The sequence below is a fragment of the Aphelocoma coerulescens genome, chromosome 1A (assembly GCF_041296385.1).
Source record: "Aphelocoma coerulescens isolate FSJ_1873_10779 chromosome 1A, UR_Acoe_1.0, whole genome shotgun sequence".
NCBI lineage: Eukaryota > Metazoa > Chordata > Aves > Passeriformes > Corvidae > Aphelocoma > Aphelocoma coerulescens.
In genome coordinates, this window is record NC_091014.1 from 4,838,458 (window position 1) to 4,858,855 (window position 20,398).

At 45.3% G+C, this 20,398-nt stretch overlaps 1 protein-coding gene across 1 annotated transcript in view; it reads right to left on the reverse strand.

Moving 5' to 3' along the window:
* Nucleotides 1-347: 347 nt before the first annotated feature.
* The window catches only part of ITIH5 (inter-alpha-trypsin inhibitor heavy chain 5), a 45,162-nt gene continuing 25,111 nt past the window's right edge, over nucleotides 348-20,398 (reverse strand). Inside the window, 7 exon segments of the mRNA XM_069034563.1 lie at nucleotides 348-3,055; nucleotides 4,020-4,397; nucleotides 5,735-5,851; nucleotides 6,899-6,949; nucleotides 7,319-7,872; nucleotides 10,544-10,853; nucleotides 13,389-13,560. Coding sequence (XP_068890664.1) covers nucleotides 2,757-3,055; nucleotides 4,020-4,397; nucleotides 5,735-5,851; nucleotides 6,899-6,949; nucleotides 7,319-7,872; nucleotides 10,544-10,853; nucleotides 13,389-13,560 — 1,881 coding nt within the window. The 3' untranslated portion in view covers nucleotides 348-2,756.

The following is a 20,398-nucleotide window of genomic DNA, read 5'->3' on the forward strand; positions in this document are numbered from 1 at the left end:
CCCTCATGAGAGAGGGAAGTGTTGTGATGCCCCAAAATATTGAAGTTTACAGTCCATGACCTGCCTTTGCTCTTGGGGCAGCAGGAGCACAAACTGTTTTCCCATGTCCTATTCTAGTGTATTTAAAGTCTGTGGTTAAACTCTCTTTGTAATGTGGGAGTAAAACCCTAGGGTCTGTTCTTGCCTCCTACCAAGTGTATAGAGACTAAAGAACATCACTGACCTTTGATTTTCCACTGAAATTACTTTGGTTCCCAACTTATTGTTAACTTGTGAGTGGTTCTTTCAGTCAGCTGGTAACGTGAGCCTGTCCAGCAGCATAAAACACGCACAACCTTAGCTCCAAAGCTTGTTTTATCTTTGCCAAATGAAAGCTTCACTGCAGTGTTCACTGTAAAATATTTATTGTGAAATGGATAACTGGAGCCTTAAGGAGACCTTGAGTATATTGCTCCAGGTGCTTCATATCGCTGAGAAGTTGGACTTGATCATTGCTATCTTCAGGCCCTGACAGAAATGCGTTTCCTTGGCTGGAGGAGGAGAAAGAGGAGCAATGATGCACCTGAATTATTAGCAGTAGGTGTGTGTTTATATATATTATATACATATATCTATATACAGAAGAGATGACGGGAGAGCCTAAGCCAGTCACTCCCCTTAGCAATACACATGGACAGCACAATGTGGGAGGAGAAGGAAGGGGTCTGTAAGGACAGTATGGAAACACCTGCCAAACCCTGGAGTGTCTAGAAAGCCACTGCCACTCTCCTGTTCACTCTGTGCTAGTGAAATGGGAGGTTGTTTGGATGTGGGCTGTGGGTGATCTTCCTACTGTCTTCTTGGGCAGAGACATCAACTTCACAGCTGTTCTTCCTCATCTTTCTGGCCCATGAGCAAACTGCAGAGCATTAAGCCTCTGCTATTATTCCACAGAACTGTGCTGAAGGTCTTGCCTTCATTTCTCCCTCGCAGGAGAGCTGTTTCTCAAGATAGCAGGGCCCAAAGCAGTAGTTTCTTCTTTATGTTCTGTTCCAAAGTATGAGCCTTGGCATGAGTTTTGTACTAACTGAGCTCTCTGTAAGGATCTTCCAGAGTGCAGTTAAATCTTGCTCGGTGCTTTTAGCTGTTTCCCTCTTCCAGGCAGCACATGGTGTGAGTAAGAGACCCTGCTTGGCACCTGCTCTGCTGCCACGGTGCTTGCAGCTCTAACGAGCTGATCAAGCAACTGGAAAATCACCACCCCACCCCCAGCAGCTGGAGCTCCTACAGCAACAATATGATTTAATTGTTAAATATGCAAAAAAATCAGTCAGGATTGAACCTATTTCTGTAGGTCTCTGGCAACTGTTTTCTTCTAACACATGGATATAATTTAATTCCTGGAGATGCTTCCACACCCAGCCTCCCTCCTTCTCAATTCTGGAAAGGCAGAGTGCACATGAGCTCAGTCTGGCCTTGCCATGTAAATGTCTTTGTGGTTGTCAAGTCCTCTTTGGACAAGTTCTCTGCTAAAACTCCCCTGTGGCTGATCTATAGCATTGCTCAGTGATGCCTCACTTTAAAATACACCACAGCCTTGCAGTTTTGGGTTTGGAGCACCACCTGCAGTGGGGGTGGCTGGCAGACCCTTCTGTAACCTCCTGCTGCCAAATTCCTGCTGCGCACAAATTCCTGCAGTGTAAGGAAGGAGAAGAAGCCAGGGGAAATCGGGATGAAAATTTTTTGACAATTTGGAATAAATAAAGACTTCCTCCCTGATTACAAAAGCAGCTAGAAACGTCTAGCCGAAATTCAAGAGGCTGCTTTGTAGGCTCACAAGCTGTCGTGGGTTCTGGTTTGTCATCCCTTAGGAAATTTTAATCTTTGCTGAGCAGAAGGGATGTGATGCTCAAGGACGTGGCAGGTCTGTTGGAAGCTCACAGTGGAACTTTGTTTCTTTCTGAGGGAGTCAAGACTCAAGAAATCACTAACCCTGCAATGTTATTTAAATTGAATTACGTTGAATTAACTGCTCCATGGATTGGGAGCCTGCACCCCTCCTGTTGCTGCTGAGGACCAGAGGTGCTTTTTAAGCACACAGCCTGTGCACCAAGACAGCAATAAACCACATCAAGGTTTTCACTACTGTTTTAAGGGTCTGTAGTGGTTCAGAGAACATCATGCTTAGTGGCAAATGCAGACCTCATCCCACTAACCAGGAAAGCAATAACCTCCTCTGGCCTGTTGATTTAAGGTTTTGATTTTGTTTGATGCTAATGGGGCACTGCAGGTGAATATCCACCCACCTCTCCTCTCTCTTTCTGTCTTTCTCTCCTTTCCCCATGAACCAAGGTTGGAGCAGGTGCTCCAAGTCACTTCTTTGCAAAGCATATCACCTCAACAGGCGCTGTGCTGTATGATGTGCCTCCCATGGAGTGACTCACCAGCCCCAGGGGGTATTGCACAGATCCCTGCATGGGTTTATTTTAGGGCCAGCAGCCTCTGCACTGTTCACTGGCTTATTTCTCCCTCCCTCCCCACTGGGAGAGCACCAATCATGCCTTTAACCACATCCCTTCACCCCAGCCTTCTTTTTCTTCAGGAGTTTGATGAACAGTGTTCATCTAGCATGAAAGAGAGACAGCTGATTTTCAAGGGTAAAATCCTTGATTTCTTTGGCACCAAAAAGTAAGAAAATATTCATAATTTGCCTAATAGAGGCTTCAGAAGGGACCTGCTGTCACACGTGCTGCCGCAGCACATTGTTGTGACCGGTCTTAAAGGCTGTTGATCGTCCCAAAGCTGGTCCCTGTGTCGAAAGGATGAGAAGCCAGATAGTCCTTATAGCTCCCATCGATCAGTTTGTCTGCGTTGTTTTTGGCAAACCAGCAGTTGACTTCCTGCTGGCCATTGTAGATCCTCCTCTGCTTCCACACGACAGGAACGAGCCGTCCCTTCACCTTCAGGGTGTTTGTAGGGTTTGCCTTCAACGGCTCCGTTTGGTTCTGCGCAGCCTCCTGACGATGTGTGTTTAGAGATTCCTGAAGAAGCTTAACTTCATGGTTCAAGAACTGACCTGCAAGGCAAAATAAAGTTAAGAGTCCATGACTGGCTGATCTGTGCCTGTTTATAAATTGTTGTGGTTTGTGGTTTTCTTGGTAGGACACATTGGAGGATTCTCAGCTTACGGGTTTCTAAAGGGCTTCTCTGCAACAACAGGATGAATCTTGTTCCTGTGATTCTTTTCTAAATCCCAGAAACACAGAGGTTAGAATAAAACCCTACCTTTTTTTTTTTAACCACAAGTCAAAGTACACTAAAGAGCTCAAGAGCGTTTTTAGGTGCCAGTAGTAAGGTCCCTTCTGTGGGATATGGTTACTAGAGGTTAATAACCCACACAATACCCATCAGCAAGCAAAAAGTTCTAGGCCTGAAGCCTCAAGTTCTCTTCCCTTGCCTTCTTGGGAGCAAGTTCTTCTAGGCCAAACCTAAGTGTGGATTTAGAGGTTTGTGCATGAGACTGGCCTGAGTGTAAAACCCACTCCTAAGGGATCACCTCCTGCTTCACCTGGGGATGTCTGAGTGACACAGAAACTATGGTAAAAGTTTTAGAGTTCTGCACCCGTACGTGACCAAAACCATTATTACTTCTCATTGGCTGAGCCTACCTAAAGCCTAGTTCCTTCAAAAGGTAGGGTGGCTCTTCTTTCACTTGACATTTGAAAAAAACGGGCCATAAAAAGTTCTTGTGGAAGATTTGGTTTCTGTCTCTGTATTGGGACCATCAAGTACTGTATTCTAATAGTAACTGTACTGAACAATCATTAAAAGAGTGGAAATGTGAAAACCAGGCACAGCTGGGATAGGGAGAGGTAGCTCATACAGGAAAAGACAGGAGAGGAGTAGGAGGTACTAAAAATAGAGAAGTTGTTTGAGAGAGGACCTGGGAACTTAATCCCCACCTGCCTTTTTCCTGTCTCCGCTCGGAAGGATCATTTTTGTCTGATTTAGAGCTCTGAACCTGAGAACCTGTCACCTACCCAGTAGCCCGTGGGAGTCAGAAGAGAGGCCTTTACTGTTGGAGATGTAGAACCCCAGGTGATTCCTCTGGTATGGAGCTGGCTTCTTGTAGTGGTGGATGAGGATGACAAAGCTGATGGAGTCCCGGATCGTCACGGTGATGTTGGAGTAGGCAGAGATGGACACCTCGAGGCTCCTGCTTCGCACCACAGCACTCCGGCCACAGGACAGGACAAGCCTTTCCCCATCATCCAGGATGACCCTCCTGGGTGTGATCTCCAGGTAAGACCTCTCTGGCTTATTGCTGAGGATGGTGATGGTGCTGAAGTAAGTCCGATGCTTCTTGTGGCCGTTGGGTGGTGCGGGAGCTCCAATTAATTGCCCGTTCACAGTTACACCTTGCAGGAGAACAGTCAGTAAATGAAAGCTGGAACCCAGGATCCCAGAATCACAGAACAGTCAGAGCTGGAAGGGGCCCAGAAGGAATAGGTCTATTGTCTCAACGACACAAGGCTTGTGACTGAGGACATGCAGGCTCACCACCTCGTGCTCAATTATTTCACTTACCACTATTCAAAAGAGTATAATCAGTCTGTTACAAAATTTTCACCTCATACAGAGCACATAAATTTACCCAAGCTCAGAAATGCTGGCCTTCTCTGCAGGCAGGTGCCCCCAGCCCCATTAATCCTCATACAGTGTACACAATGCCACAAAAAGAACCACTTCTGAGTATTCTAAGGTGAAGATCCCACTGAGTCAATTAAAGCCTAGATGTCCACAGTAAGATTCCCAGTCATTTTAATAATTTTTGTGACTTACTGTCCATAAGACAGTGACTCACCTCCCACAAGCCTCTAAAGACACACTGAACGGTGACAATTGAGGAGGCTTGTTGCTAACACAAGCTAAACCCAAACCATTAACGCTGAGATGAAATTAGCTCCATATCCCATCATTCCTGATGGGATCTCTAATTTCTGTCTTCAAAGACTCAAAGTTCTAGTGCTACAGAGTCTGTTTTGCTCAAGCTCATTCTGCAATTTGAGCCACAAAATCATTCAAGCAGTAGCACAAACAGTCTGTGAAAGAAGTTGAAGGGAAGCATTGCCTGGAGCTGCATCTTACTAAGGCAGACATGAACACACAAATATGGGGGCTAGACCACTGCCACACAGAACAGAATCCTTACAGCTTTATTGTAGGGTTTTGTAAAACAAGTCTGTGAATTGTTTCTGGTTTCAACACCCCTTTCTCCCACTGTTGCCCTGCTCAGGACATAATCTGCTTATTAGCTGCCCTGCTTAGCATTCCAGATCGGATCAGACCACACTTTGGGCCCCTGAGGATCAGGCTGGCTTGGGTAAAGCAGATCCTGAATCCTGTGGGTTTTGACATGTGTGTCGTGACTCGCTAGCCAGTTTGGTGGTTTCTTTACTAAAAGAGCCATGGTGCTTGGTGAGCCTGTTTGGGTGCTTTGCTCTGTCCTAAACCAAACAGCAGTACTGTAAGTAAAGAGGGAAATTCCCACAGCAGAGCAATTTTGGTGAGTCCAAATCTTTTATTTGCAAGCTGTGACTTTGTAACTGGGTGAAGTTGAACCATAGAAGAAACTTTTTCTCATTTCCTATCACTTTCTTCCCTATGAAGCACCTTGTGCTTGGTCCTACTGCTGCAGGGCTGGCCTTACACTTCGGTTTTCCTCTGCAAGAAACTGCTTGACTTGGCTGCTCACCAGATTCCTTGTGATCAGAGACCAGCCGGAGAATGTCCCCTGGTTCTCCATCAATATTGAAGCAGACAGAGAACTTGCTGGCAGGAAAATCAATGACAAAGTGAGGGTCCCCATCCGCTGAGAAGACATGGAAAAAGAGATAATAAATGTGAGAGGCTTGCACAAAAGTGCAGCGTCCAAGATTGCAACAAAACTCTTTAAAGTGTGTTTGTCCCTGTTTTTTCTAAGTCCTCCTGGTTTGTTGTTTTTACAGGGTCAGATGGAGTTTGCCAGGAAATGCCAAGTTTTGCTTTGTTTATCACAAAGGTTATTTTGTTTTTCTCCCAGAAGAGGTTGGGTTTTCAATGACAACTCAAAACCCAAAACAGTCTAGGTAAAAATCAGGATATTTTCTTCCTGGAATATAATTTCAGTGATTTATGGGAATTATCATGTAGGTGTTTTGAACTCCTCCGTACTTTCTTGGCAGGCTACATCCCCCAGAGCACACAGAAATGTGCTTTCTAACCAAGGGCTGCTGCATGGGTGCACCTCACACTGACCCCTCCTGGCCCTCGGTATCAGATTGGAGCAGTCAACAGCAGCTGTTGATCCCACAGTCTTAATTTTTCAACAATCCTTGACCTATCATCAACTATCAGACATCTGCCATTATTGAGGCAAGCCAAAAATCCTAGTTTCTAAGGTAAAATTGACCCTATCAAGAGAAATTCAAGTCAGAATTCTTGATATAGACTTATTCTTCAGTGTTTAATGTTTGAAAAGTTAAGTAGAGGTGCAGGAAAATTGTAAAATACTATATAGAATTTTATCTTTTTTCCATCTTCAACGACATTTTCATGTTTCAGCATAATTACTTTATAGAAGGTTTTTTGACTATTTCTAATACAGAGAGAATGTGTTTCTGTTCTCCCCTAACCTACAGAAGTCTCAGACATGAGGATCAAGTGTTATAGATCACCTGCCTTGCTCACAACTCCTTCTCATTATTCATCCTCTCTGTATTTCGGTTTTGTTTTCATTTTCCTCCCTACTCTGTAGGTCTAACAAACAGAATTTTGGCTGGTCACTAGGATGGTTATACCACAGTGATATGCATCTGAGGTTTCCATAAATCAGCCACTATTATTTTGCATTATTAAAGGCATGAAAACAGGCACTGACCTGAAGTTTTGGAGATTTTAATTCTCTGTTTGTCGTGCTCCCTGCGTATACCTAGAAGTGGGGAAGGAAGGCTGTTACAATTACTAATGGAGCAGCAGGAAGAGACATATTATAATGATGTTCCCCAAATATTATTCAGAGAGATTATGGGATATATTCCTGCAGCCACTTCAAACTTCATGTAGAACACCAGTTTTTCTCCAGTGGTTTCTGCAGAGTAGTAAGTGCTTCAAAGGGGTGAGTGAGGGGCCTAAAAGGCTTTCTTAGGGTTACCCAGCCCATAATTAGCAAAATTGGTATGAAAATCTCATCTTTACCCTTCAGTTCATTGTCTAAATCACCCCCGTGCCAAAGTCAGCCATGAGACATTGCCCATGCAAGAATATTTCTTACCAGAACAAGGTTATTCTTCTCTCATACCTGGTGGGGCCTTGTGCCCCTGTAGGCTCTGCACCTTTTCTCCAATGCCATCAGTAGAAGGGCTGATAAACTCCTCCTGAGGTGGTTCTGAGTGGAGTCCAGCCTCTTTCATCTTCAGAACAGTGAAGGGGGTAACAAAATTGTAAGCCAGGGCCATTGACTTGGCTTTCTCCATCAAATTGTCCTTTTCCTGACTGTCATCACTCTTCAGCCGAGAATTGAGCAGCTCCTTGATGGTGAGGTAACTCCATGCCCTCTCGATGTAATTATTATCCCCTTTGCCATCCTCCAGGCCGGGGACACCTCTGATGTCATTCCTGCTCGGCAAGTCAATAGCCACATCTGTTTTGAGGAGGATGTACTTCTTGGAATTGCTGGCAGTCACCTCCACGTGGAGTTTATCCGAGGTGCGGTTGATGAGTTTGCCAGCTATGATAATTTCAGAGCCATTGAAGTAGTTGGGGAAGAAGTTCTGGGTGACCTGCTCCACATCTTCTTCAGGGTAATCAACGCGGATGTCGGAGAGAAGGGGTGTCCCTATTTCATCATAGAACCTTAAACAAGACACATTTCTCACTGTTACCACTGTGTGAACACACTTTTGCACTTGTACGTGGCCAAGGACACAGTCAGGTTATCTAAAAGGGCTCCTAATCATTCAGGCAGCAGTTTGAGCCATCAGGAGCCAAATTGAACTACCACATCCCCTCTAACTGGGCCCAGAGAAACAGGGTGGGGGTGTTTCTGCCCTTGGAGCTTTTCAAAACCTGAGTGGACAAAGCCTTGAGAAACCTCATCTAAACTTGAAGTTAGCTCTTCTCAGAGCAGGAGGTTGAAATACAGGATCTCCAGAGGTCCCTGTAAACCAAAATTATTCTCTGCCTCATTTTAGTGCCCACTGTTCCTTAGGCATCTAAACAGTCTCTTAGGTATGTCCAGAACCATCCCAGCATGGCCTGGCAGTCCCCTCCCTTCCACTATGATTCCAGATCTCTGCAAGGAGGTATTTGTGATCACTTAAGTGTTTACATTAAAAGTAAATTCTTGGCTTCCAAGGTTCACAGAAAGCACCCCAGTTATTAAAAAATGTACTTAGACAAGATGGTGTTACCCACAGGTTTCTAGTGGTATTACACATGGTATCCCAGAGCCAGAAACTGTGAGGCCAAAATGCTAGGTCCCTCAAAGCCGAAGAGAATCCAAACCAAAGCTTCTGAATCTCTGGAAGGCCCCTAGATTGGGTTGGTCAGTGTAGGACAGGCAGGAATAGAGTTTTCTGAGGGCCAACAGAGAAAGAAAATCAAGAAGGAATCTCACCATGACCCCATAAAAAGGACATTTCCAAGGAATGGAGGAATTCTAGCTACTCTATACAGGGTGCCTGGCACAAGAGAGCTCACTACCTCGTGGCTGATTTTCTGTTGGAGCAAGGCATTGCTTCCATGGAATCAGGGAGGTTAACCCTTAAAATGCCTTGTTAACGTGACCTGCCACACTTGTGAGAAACACCTCGCTCTGGACAGCCCAGAAAACCTTCCCAAGGCTCAAGGCCCAAGTTTACGGTGCTGTGTTTTCCCTACAGCAATGTGCTTTTGAAGGTTCCTCCCAAGCTGCTCCAAGTATTCCATATTTCCCATTTAAATGCCAAACTGCTCATCTCTTGGCAAGTCATTTGAGTTTAATTTGGTAAATAAACAAAGAATTGGCCTCAGCCCTTTTTTTAGTTCAAGCTGCATTTATTTGACACATCTGGTTAAACAGATTGTCTGGAAGCTAAAGTCACCCTTTCTGCTTTATTCTCTCTCCAAGGGAACCCAAAGCCTGAATTGGTTGACTTTCTTTTAAAGTCTGTCTGAGCACTCAGTGTCCTTCATGCAGAGACCTCCCCAGATTTAAGAACGTGACTGAATTAAACTCGAGAACTCTCTGTAAATTAACTTCTGAGTTGTAACAAATGGTGGAGATACACAACCTCTCTTACAGTACAATTCAAGGAAGTGTCTGTATAAAAATACAACCCACTGAGCACAAAAAAAAAAAATCACATTGGCACCCATTTGGGTTTTCCCTCCAACCGAGGTTTGAATCGGCCTCCAGCAGTGATTGTGCTTTTCTGTATAATTTTGGCACCAGATGCCAAATGGGTTTGCCATGACTGAGCTTGATAAACAGTGAGCTGTTCATCACAGAGAGGCGTTTGAACAAGTACTTGCAGTGCTGGGCTCCCGTAGCCCAATCAATCAGAACATCCTCTATTTGCCAGGGAATTCCACTTACTCTCCAAAATACATGTCCTGAGGAGGAAATGACATGGGTGGAGTGACATATGGATCTACAGAATCTGGTTTAGAAGGAATTCTTGTCCACACATAACCACCACAGAAGGCAAAGCTCTGGTGGAAAGTGCTTGGATTCATTGCTCCAGGGGCATGAGCCAGGAGAGAGGTCAGTACTTAGTAACTGTCTCTTTTCAGCTTTTGTGGTTAAAAACCTAACATTTTGGGAGTGAAAGCCAAACATTTTTATTTCGAAATACTGACACATTGCCAGACATTTTGGTCAGAGCTGTGGTCATGTATCTTTCTGCTGTTCCTTACCAGGATCTCCCCTTGGACTACAGCTCCCTGATCACCAAAGAGGAACATAATCTCTGGTCCTACTGAAGGATGAGGATTGCAGGAAACTTGTGAGGAGTTTGGGTCACAAAGAATGAGGGAATTAAGTGACTATACAGTTATCCCGGGAATGATCTTTGTGTCTTTTTCAAAGTCAAATATTTTGGAGTTTGGGCAAAAGGTTATCATTTTCAAAAAATAAAGAAATAATTTTATGTTCCAAATTGGAATCTTCATTCCTGATCCCCTCCATGGTGTTTATGTTGTTGATTTGATGTATGAAATGCATCCTCTCCCCCCACCATTTACCTGTGAGGAGCTGGGACCTGTGCCCCCCACTCTCTGGGTTTACGTGTCCAAAACAACAATCTGAATTAGGGAAACAAATGCCTTGTTCTGAGGGGCTGGGAAGCTCCAGTACAACGCAGGGGGTCTGCTAAGAAGAAGAAAATTTCTGGGAAGCCATTCAGAGTATCTGATCATACTCTGCCTCTCCCAGCCAGAGCTGAGCCTCAGGGAAACTCCAGTGTCTTGCCATGTCTCTTTAAAGGATTTTCCATCCCAAAATGCTTTCCCAGAGAACCCAAAGAACAGGAAAAGCAGAACAAACCCTTTGAGGTGGCTGGCTGCATCCTCATCCTCCTGGAAAAGCCTCGTCATGCCACAGTTCTCCAGTGCCATCCTCTCCAGCAGCTTGTGATCCACATCATTGCCAATGCCGATGGTGAAGAGGCAGAATTTATCCCGGATGGCATCCTTGGTGTTGCTGAGGATTTTGGATGACTGTGTTTCCCCAACAGTCGGCCTCCCATCCGTGAGGAAGATGATCAGGGACACGCTCCTGGCGTCAATGTCGTTCTGAGCAATGTAATCATTCAGCAGCTTCGCCCCAGTCAGGAGAGCCCCGTTAATATTAGTCCCTGGGAAGGTACCAGAATGATTAGAGCTCATTTCCCCTTCTAAGAGTGGTGTGAATAATTTCCCCAAGCTCCCTTTAGTGAGGTGACAGCTTATCTGGACATCAGGATGTCCCTTTCTCCACATGAAATTGCTCTAGCCCTTTAATTCAGTTCAGCTCTGTTACTCAGCACCAGATTGGCATAGCTGTTTATGGTCTTATGAATTGAATTATGAATTTCTGTTTATCACGTGAAATTGCTGTTGAATGTCTCAATGTACAACAATCAGCCATCAGCCTGGTAAACAGAGTTATACCATGTCTGGCTGGTACCAAAAAAAAAAAATGGTTAAACTTAATTACAGGACTCTCCCAGATGATATCTGAACTAGGAAAAGTTCTGCTCATTTTTTCTGAAGGGCACAGCATTTGGAGTTAGGAAAAAAGCCTTCAAATGGGAAAATGAGTGGTTGGGTTTGTTCTTCACACCCCAGGGGGATACAAAGTTTAAAGGAAAGAGCTTGGTTAGCTGAGGAGTGTGTTTGCACAAAACAACTGGCTGGTGAAGAACAGAACTGCCTGAAGTGGGGTGGGAGGGAGAAAACAAGGAAAATGAGGGAACAGATGTACATTAGAATAGCCATGAAAAGGATCCAAGCCCACGGTGTGTTAAAAAAAAAAATAAAATAAAAAAGGGAAAACAGGAAAATGAGTACAAGTATTCCCTTTCTCCATGTATTTCTAGTCAAAGCCAGAGGGGTTGGCTGTGGGACCTTTGCAAAATCAGCATATCTGGGTTAAAAACAGCTCTTAGAAAACAAAGCAGGTGAAAAGGGTTAAGAGCCATACACAGCTGACTCCTGGGCGTCCAGAAAGGGAGATCTAGGAAGGTTATCAACAGGATGTGATAGAAGGTCTGACCATGCAGCACATACCTAGAAACTCAGTGTGCACAGCTCCAGTGACTGCAGCAAGACAAGGAACAGGAAAGCAGCAAAGACTTCTGAAAAGTCCAAAAATCCTGACTCTGTCTTTTGCAAAATGATTTTCAACCAAAAAACCTGCCCCTAAGCACCCTAACAATCTCTCAGTCTCCAGGCAGATTCAAAATTTCAGAACTTTTTCCCCAGAAAGAGGAGAAAACCATTCTATGTAGCAGCGTGTGTAATTTTAAACTCAGTCATATCACAGCACTACCAAGCACTGAAAAATGCCTTTTGCCACATGCTCAGGGTATTTAGCAGCAGGATTTTTCTCCCGTTTCTTTGGTGTGAAAGTACAACACAGGAGTGTAACCACACCGTGTTCTTTGTGTGTGTTCATGTTCACTGGAAGATACTCAAGGAATAGCACCTTTATAGGGAAAACACAGAGTTAGACAAAGCTGAAGTACCTGTGGTGGAGAATCACTGCACCTTCCTCTTGAACCACAGTCAATCATTTCCTTTTACTTTTGTTCTCTGGCAGGTTCATGGGCAAACCCAGCTGTCTCCTGCACAGCTCTCTTGGCACTTCAGGAGCAAAAGGCTTTGTTCTCTGAGTTTAGTCCCACTATTGGTAATTGTTTAACTGGGCAGGTCCCTTGACCACTTCCTGAACAATTCCTCTCAGCACACAAACAGCACAGCCAACCATCCTGTTTGCTGTGTTTTTCCATCAGAGGGTTTCCTCTGCTAGGAGTGGTCACTGCTCAGGGGCAGCCATGGGAAGGCCCTACCTGACCTTCGACCAGCTGTGATTACTTCCACAGGGAAGGATTTGAATAGGTCATTTTGCAGCTCTCTGGGCACAGCTGCTGGAATATGTCTGATTACAAACCTCACCATAGTTGGGGGTTTTTTATACTACTGTCCATAGCCTCACAAGAGACCTGTGAATCAAATTAAAAATCGTGCCTGCACTCTGCCACTGGTCTGGGGTCTTCTCCTCTGCCCTCGTCCCTCCTGGCAACAAGGCACAAGCAAAAAGGGCTGAGAAATTCTTAAATATCATTTTGGCTGCTCCTTGGTAGAGACAAGAAGACAGTACTAGGTGAGAAGCCCCTGCAGAAGGCAATCCCACATCCTGCAGTGGATCTTCCATCTCTGGGGTTTCCAGCCCAGACAAAATCATGTGCCTGCTTGAACAGAGCCTTTCAAAAACTGCACAATACTGGTCCTGTGTGTCCTTCTCCAGGATATGGTTTCATCTGTGTCCTCAAGAAATAACCTTGGAAGCTTTCCCACTCCTAGGGTGCCACCAGATAAACAAGAGAATGAAATCAAACTGGGTTTAATAATGGTATATAGAATCACAGAGTAATTTTGGTGGGAGGGAATATTTAAAGGCCATCTAGTCCAAACCCCCTGCAATGGGCAGGATCTGAGGAAACCTTCCTATCATGTATGTTAATAAAGAACACATAACCCTGAGTGGAGATGAAGGAATCCCCTTGTCCCATGACCTAAATCCCAGTGTCTTTTCATTGCTACATGCTCCAGGACCACATTCACCACTCTCTGTTCTGTTGTAGTCAACTGGATAACACAATTAATCCCATCCATGTCTCTGGTCATACCTCCAGTAGGTGACATGTTATGGATGTACTTTTTGGCATCCCTGATGTTATTTGGAGTAACTGGCACCAGCCGGTCCTGCTGCCAGACCTTTATTCGGTTGGAAAAGCCGATGATATTGAAGTGATCTTCAGGCCGTAGGTCCTGGAGAATTGTGAAGAGAGCTTCTTTGGTCTAGAAAGAGAACAGAAAGGAGACCATTAGACACAGCTGTCAGTGTTTTAGTGGGTAAGAATTTAATTTTAAGATGTTCACTGATCTGTTAGATATTTCTACACTGCCAGTTTGGCTGATGAAGAAAATTGGGATGTCCATCCCTGTCCTAAGGCCTGATCTCTGTGGTGCCAGGGGCTGGGCAAATATGAGATGAAAAACAACTCTTGCCCAAAAGGGCTTGTGAGGCACATCTAGACCTAACTAAGCTTAAAAATCAGGCATCACAATTAGGATAAAAGCTCCCAGTGACTGGGAGAACCATGCTCTGACTCAAGGGACAGTGAATTATGACTAATAACAAAAACCTCATAGAGTTTGTATAATGCCCTCTAGACTTGCAGTAAGCTGCAAGTGGCATATATTTAAAATAGGTTATTTATAAGTTAAAAAACCCTCTAAACATGTCAAAGGATGCACATTCTCTGTTCATAATTGGGATACTATTTGCTATATATATACTCTAATGAGTAGTTTCAGCAATTAATAAATGTTTAGGTTAATATATTCAATTAATTAGATATAAAAAGAAGTCCTGGCTAGTCAATGCAGATTCTACCTGCCAGTCAGTTTTGTTTCAGCCAACTGTTCATCATCCTGTGTAAATACAGGCAGCAGAATGAGGAAAGCTGGTCACAAGAAGAGTTCTTAGCAAAAGAGGTTAAGGATCCTGGGTTCTGGGAAAGCCAGACCACTGAGAAAAAGGCAAGAGGTGGACTGCAGAGGTGTCCAGCTCCCCCCAGTGTGACCAGCTTGGATTTAGCAGCCATGCAGCTGCGTTCACATGGAGACAGACTTCAGTTGAGTAAGACTCAGAGAAGTTGTCCAAAAGCAGCCTCTGTCCATGCAAACATACCCTATATTTGGATGCAAAACACACAGGAGGACTATGAGGCAATATCTAAGTAGAGGGATCAGCAGAGTCTCAGCTCAGCCCCTTTTTGGCCACCATTAAGCCTTCCAAATTCCAAGGAAAGCTATGCAGGAAATAATATGGTTGGCTCATCAGCACCTAAAGGTTTCTCTCGTGCCTGTCAGGAAAATATGTGAAGGACTTCTCCAGGAAAAATATAGAAGTAATCAGCAGTGCTGGAAAGCAGTTAAGCCTGGGCCTGATGTTGCTATGCAAAGACAGTTTGGAAAGGGGCTCAAAGGACTGATCAAGCTGTGTCATCAATATCCCCCTGGATTCTGCATGGAAGATGATGATGCAATGATGCAACTGCAAACAAATCTAATCCTCACAGCTGGTGCCTTGGCTCCCAGTCCACCTGAAATTAAGGGGAATATTTCCCATAGCTTCAAACACTCTGGAGCTAGGTCTGGAGACTCTCCCTGCCTGTTTCTGTCCTCTGTACAAATCATTTTCCTCTGCAGGGATCTCAGGATTAATCCCTCCATTTGCTTAGCTGGAACATTCCTTCACGTCCCACCACGTTTTACAGACAAGAATACTGAAGCAAATGCTGGTGGAAAAGACTCTTTCAAAGAGAAAGGGAGAGCCCCACTAGGTTCACATCATGATGTGCACTGAACAAACCTCCATAAAGGTGAACTCCTGCCCCAAACATGGAGGCTCTCCTCAGTCTAGCAGTCCACAGAAAAGTTGGACAAAGTTGGCAAAGTTGGGCTAAGTATCAGCTGTTTGAAGAAGAAGAGAAGGTTTTACTCTCTCTCATCTCCTCTTTTACAACACCCTTTGTAATGTAAAAATGCTTCAGATAATACATGACATCACCCTTCAGAGCGACCCTCACTCAAAATCCCATTCTACAGAGAGGAAAACCAAGGCATAAGCTAGTTTAGTAATGATGCAAGGTCAGAAAGCAAGAGCTTCACAAAACTTGGGGTTTCCAGCTCTCAGTTCAGTCAGCCAAACCATCCCACACGTGCACAGGCAGCAATACTACAGCAGAGAAAAGGACTCTGGGATTTATTCCATGATAACAAGGTTGGCCCGAGTATTTGTCCCTCAAAAAATGGATCAAAGTAAGCAGAAAGGGAAAATGGAGAGCCTTCTATCCTGTGTGCGAGCAGGCCTCCATGCCAAGCTCTGCTGAAGGAAATTTGGGCTGGATGTTAAAGCAAGGAACGACAAGACCACAACAGGTCCCTATGTACAGCATCCTCCTTTGCTCCCACAAAGGAGACAGAGGTGTCTAGAGGCAATGATTTGAAGAAAAACTCCCCAAATCTCATTATCTATATTACAGCTCTGATTATAATTAACATTGCTTGACCTCTCCCATTACATCACCCCTCTTTTCAGTTCTTTTTTCAATTCTGTCAAACTGCACTTTTCTCAGAGGGATTTATTGGGCCCAAATAAGCTGTGCTGCTTCTGAGAACAAGGCAAGAGGAGAAATAATCTTGCTTTGGCCTACTTGCAGAGAGACTGCATCTCACCTCCCTTGCGCTCACAAATTCCTTTTGACATTCTTGCCTGTGTTCAGCCAAAAGAAAAGGAAAGAAAAAGGTAAAACAACACAGAGCAGAAGTAGCTTGGTGTACACAGCATCCAAGCTAGAATTGCAGAGAGGATCAGGAGGGAACTGGAGCAGACATGCCCAGGAAACCCAGCACTTCCCCACACCCTCATACAGGGGCCAAATGTGGGGCTGGGATCATCTCTCTCTCCCCTTCTTCCATTTCCTCTGCTTTTTGTCTCATTTTTGTCACTCCCTGGCATTTGAGTCAGTTTTTCCCAGGAAAAAACTTCTGCCATATTTTAGTGGATATGCACTGACAGCCTGGATTCTGGCATCTGTATCCTGTGCTTGTCTCTGCAACTTAAATTAAAACCCTTTGAATTTATGCAACATACACACAAACACATGTACAAGTGTGTGTGTGTGTGTGTGTGCACATGGTTTTGCTCCAAAGCAAACAGAGCGAGGGAGGCCATATGGTTCATTCTCCTGCAGCTTTTACCCCATCCACAGTAAAAATAAAGGGTGGGATTCAGCTTTGCCAACTCAGTCATCAGAAAGCTGGGCACCACATCTAATACTGCTCGAGGCAGAGGAAGCCACCTCCGCAGAGTAATCCATCCTGTCTGTTTTGGACAGGTTGTAGGATGGGCTGAGTCACTGTCTGGAAGTGCCTGTCTCCAGGCATTGCCATCAAGCAGAGAAGGTGGGACTCACCTCAAGGATTAATCCTGCTCCATGATGAGCATTCTGATGCTTGCTGGAGCTAAAAGAAGCTGAATTTGCTCTCCACCTCTCCCAGAGTGCTCTGAATTCCCCGTCTCCTCCTATTTCTATCTCTCTTCCCAGCTCATAAGAACTCCCAGGTATGTCCTAAAGACTGCAGTCCTCATGGGGTGCCAACAACATGCTTTGCTACCAGCATTCCTCACCCACTAATGGTTTATGAGAGAGACATGACTGCCCTCAGAGTGCTGGATATGATTCAGGAGCTGGCAGGCAAAACTAACTTTTAATAGAGAGAATATCTTGGTAAAAGTGCACTGCTTGAAATCCTGAAGGACTCCGCTATGGCCAAGTGCAGTTGGTGTCCAGCTCTCTCCTCCTATCTCCACCAGACCCCAGGCAAGGCTTTGCAGAGCTCTTCTGGCTGCAGCTTCAGTCAGGATACAGCAGCAGGTTTCTGCTTCTGGCCTTGTAAAGCCACAGCTGGAACTTCTCCTGGCTCCAAGAAGCCAAGGGCTGTGGCTGCTGTAGGATTCCCAAACTGCTCTGCTGCCAATGGGGTCCTTGCACTTCCACTCCCACCTGGGCCCAGTGAGTCATTCCACTGAAACTCCTGCCAAAGAGGCAGAAAAGTAACCATTTCTTCCCTGCTGAGGGCCAGGTCATTCCTCCATGGCCATGCACATGGCACTGGTTCATTTTGGAGATAAGCTGGACACGCTCACACTGAGGAAAAAGCTTGGGGGTCCAATGCCTCTGTGCCAAGTACTCTAAAGTGAAATACTTTTCCCAACATGTTTGCCTGGGTGGATGCATTTGGAGCAAGGATTAAAGGAGAAGATGGCAGGAAGTAACAACACAGAACAGCTGAATAAAAATCCATTTTTAGCATTTGGGAATGGTTTGTAGTTGTCAGAGTAAAGCTTTAAATGAGGATTTAAAAGAAGATAACTCGGTGGGGGAAGATGCCTCCATTTCCCTCAAATTAGCACAGATGAAATTGAGCTGAGAGGTAGAGACTGAATTGCCACTGCATTTGAGATGAGGAACTGTGCTGGTGAATGAGCTGCCAACACAGCTGGAACCCTGGGACTGAAACATCCACCTCTAGGGCTACAAAATATCACCCCCAAACCTGGAGCAGTACAACCCTGGTCTACAGCTGGGGACAGGTGAGGTGACCGTGACTGCCAGGGAGTGACCAGAATTTATGTCTGTGCTTCATGAATGATGAGAGAGGAGGGGACCTCACACTGTCTAAATGATTGATGTGCAAACAGTGTCTGCTCAAGCCTACAAGGTCAGAGACAAACCAGCTCCCAGCCGCCACTCTGGCCTTCCTTGTCACCTCCACACTGACACCTGGACATGCAACAGAGCTGCTGCTCTTCTGGTTCTTGCTTGCTATGGGCCCTGAATCACGGACAAGGTGATTCAGAGCTGTACCACCCCAGCAACAGCAGGAAGAGGAGAACTCCCTCAGCTACACTCGAGTTAGGCTGTGATTTGTCAGCCTTGTACCCAGCCCTTGGAGTTAGCTCTGACAGACCTCATCTTGCTTAAACATTGGTGGGGCAAAGCATGGGAAGACAGACACTCTTATGGAAAGCTGAGAGCCTTCAGCCCTTTTTTGGGTCAAAGATCTGCCTCAGAGACATCTGGGATGATGTCAGACCATCTGGGCACCTTTTAGGAGGAATCTGAGTCCTGATGACATTTCTTTCACAGTCCCTTGTTTGTTTGGGGAATGGGGCGAGGGTGAAGCCTGGCTACCCTGAGAGCTGTGCAGCTCAAAGGGACACAATATGTGGTTGTTAGAAGCTGTGGCACTGCCAGACATTGGCCCTGCTAGGCAGCAAGGGGAGAATTCAAACACCTCATTAAAATGCATATCCCAAGCCCACGTATTCACACTTTCCATCGCCTTAGGAGCACTTCTAAGTGTTTCATCCATCCGCCCTCGCAACAGCTGGGCAGCAGGACTTCATCACCAGTGACACAGCCCCTTCCAGCTCAGCCAGCACCAGGAAACTCCTTGGGCTCAGGATCAGCCAGTCTAGGGAACACTGCTAGCAGAGAGGAGAGCATTCCCAGCCACAGCCTTTGGAAAACGGGGCCCATTAACTGAGAGATGCACGAGAACAGCCTGCAGAGAGCAGACCTGGGGCCATCTGCATCCATGTGCTAAAAGATCCCACAACTAGAAGGCAAAATTTCAGCACCCTTTGTTCTTCCCGATCCCTTGTGAGAAATCAAATTCAACAGGAAAGGAGCTAAGGCACAAGATGTAAGCTCTGAGGGAATTAGGAACCCATAGTTCTGTCCACTAACGTGTCTGAGAGTGCAACAGTGCAGAGAAGGGCTCAGAAATGAGATCTCCTACAGCAAGGAGGAGAAAAGTACAAGTGAATATGTTATTTGGCAAAAGATTGCAAGGAACTACAGGGAGAACCAAAAGAGCTCCTTCCTCCACTTCAATGTCCTCTGTGCTTTGGTTCTTCTCTTTCCCTTTCCAAGCATGCAGAGACAGCTGATGAAAAGGTCCAGAGAGGGATTTTCCAAACAAGAGCCGTAGCTCATCAATGTCCCCATGGTCTGTCAGAAGGATTAATACTGTGAGTTAAGGAAAGGCTGGCATCAAAGTCACTCCTGAAATGGTGCTACCATGGTCAGACAAGGTGCTGCCATAGATTTGGTTTGGGTCCAGAGCCAAGGGAAGGCAGTGGGGTTATAGGGAGAACCGAGGAACAGAGAGAGCAAAGGTTTGGGCAGTGTTGTTCCTGCTGAGGTTTGAAGCCACATCTTGTGAGTTTTGCTTTCCTCCATGTCCCAGTGTCCTTTCTGCCCACATAATGCTGGTCACATGTCACCTGCCAGCAACAGGGATTTCTGTACCAAAAAGAGGGGTTAACCCAGAAGTGAATCCTTGGATTGTTTTGCCTTCCTGCATCCCACTTTCAGAGTGGACAACTGGCCCCTTCTTCCTCCACAGGGAATGCCCTGCAATTGAGGGACTGCAACTGCCCCTCTCCCTGTCAATGTATCTTTGTGCTTTCTTCCTGGCAGACCAGAATGGCGTAACCAGGGAAAACTCCTTCGCAATTCTGGACAACAAGCATTTTGTTCTATACTGACACAGGCCTGTGATGGGAGGGAATTTGAATGTAGAGCTCTGGACAATAAAGGTCTGTCTCCAGTCCATGGTCCTTTCTCCCCCTCCTGAACATCGCAGATCCCTTGCTGGTCACTTGAACATTGCTGACTCCCTATATGGCTTTAAAAAAAGCTGCTCTGTAGTTTCCTGGTCTGGAAAACAACCATCCTTTAGAACAAACATTTGTTCCTATTGCCTTTTCTAAAAAAGATTTTCCACTTAACATTGAGCAAAACACTTAGCTCCACATCCATCCTAGACAGGACTCAATTTTTGCTCAGTGGACGATAAAACTGTCTTCAAGGATGTGATCAGTTGGGATAACTCACTTCTCTAGCACCCAGCAGCATGGTGAGGATAAATACATGAAAAACTAGTCTGATGATCAAAAGTTGATCTGATTTCTCAGGAACTGGAGTTCCATGAACAGCGCAGAGCAGAGCAGATGCTCAGTCTTTGCAATCCCACTGCAGCACTGAGGATGTGAATA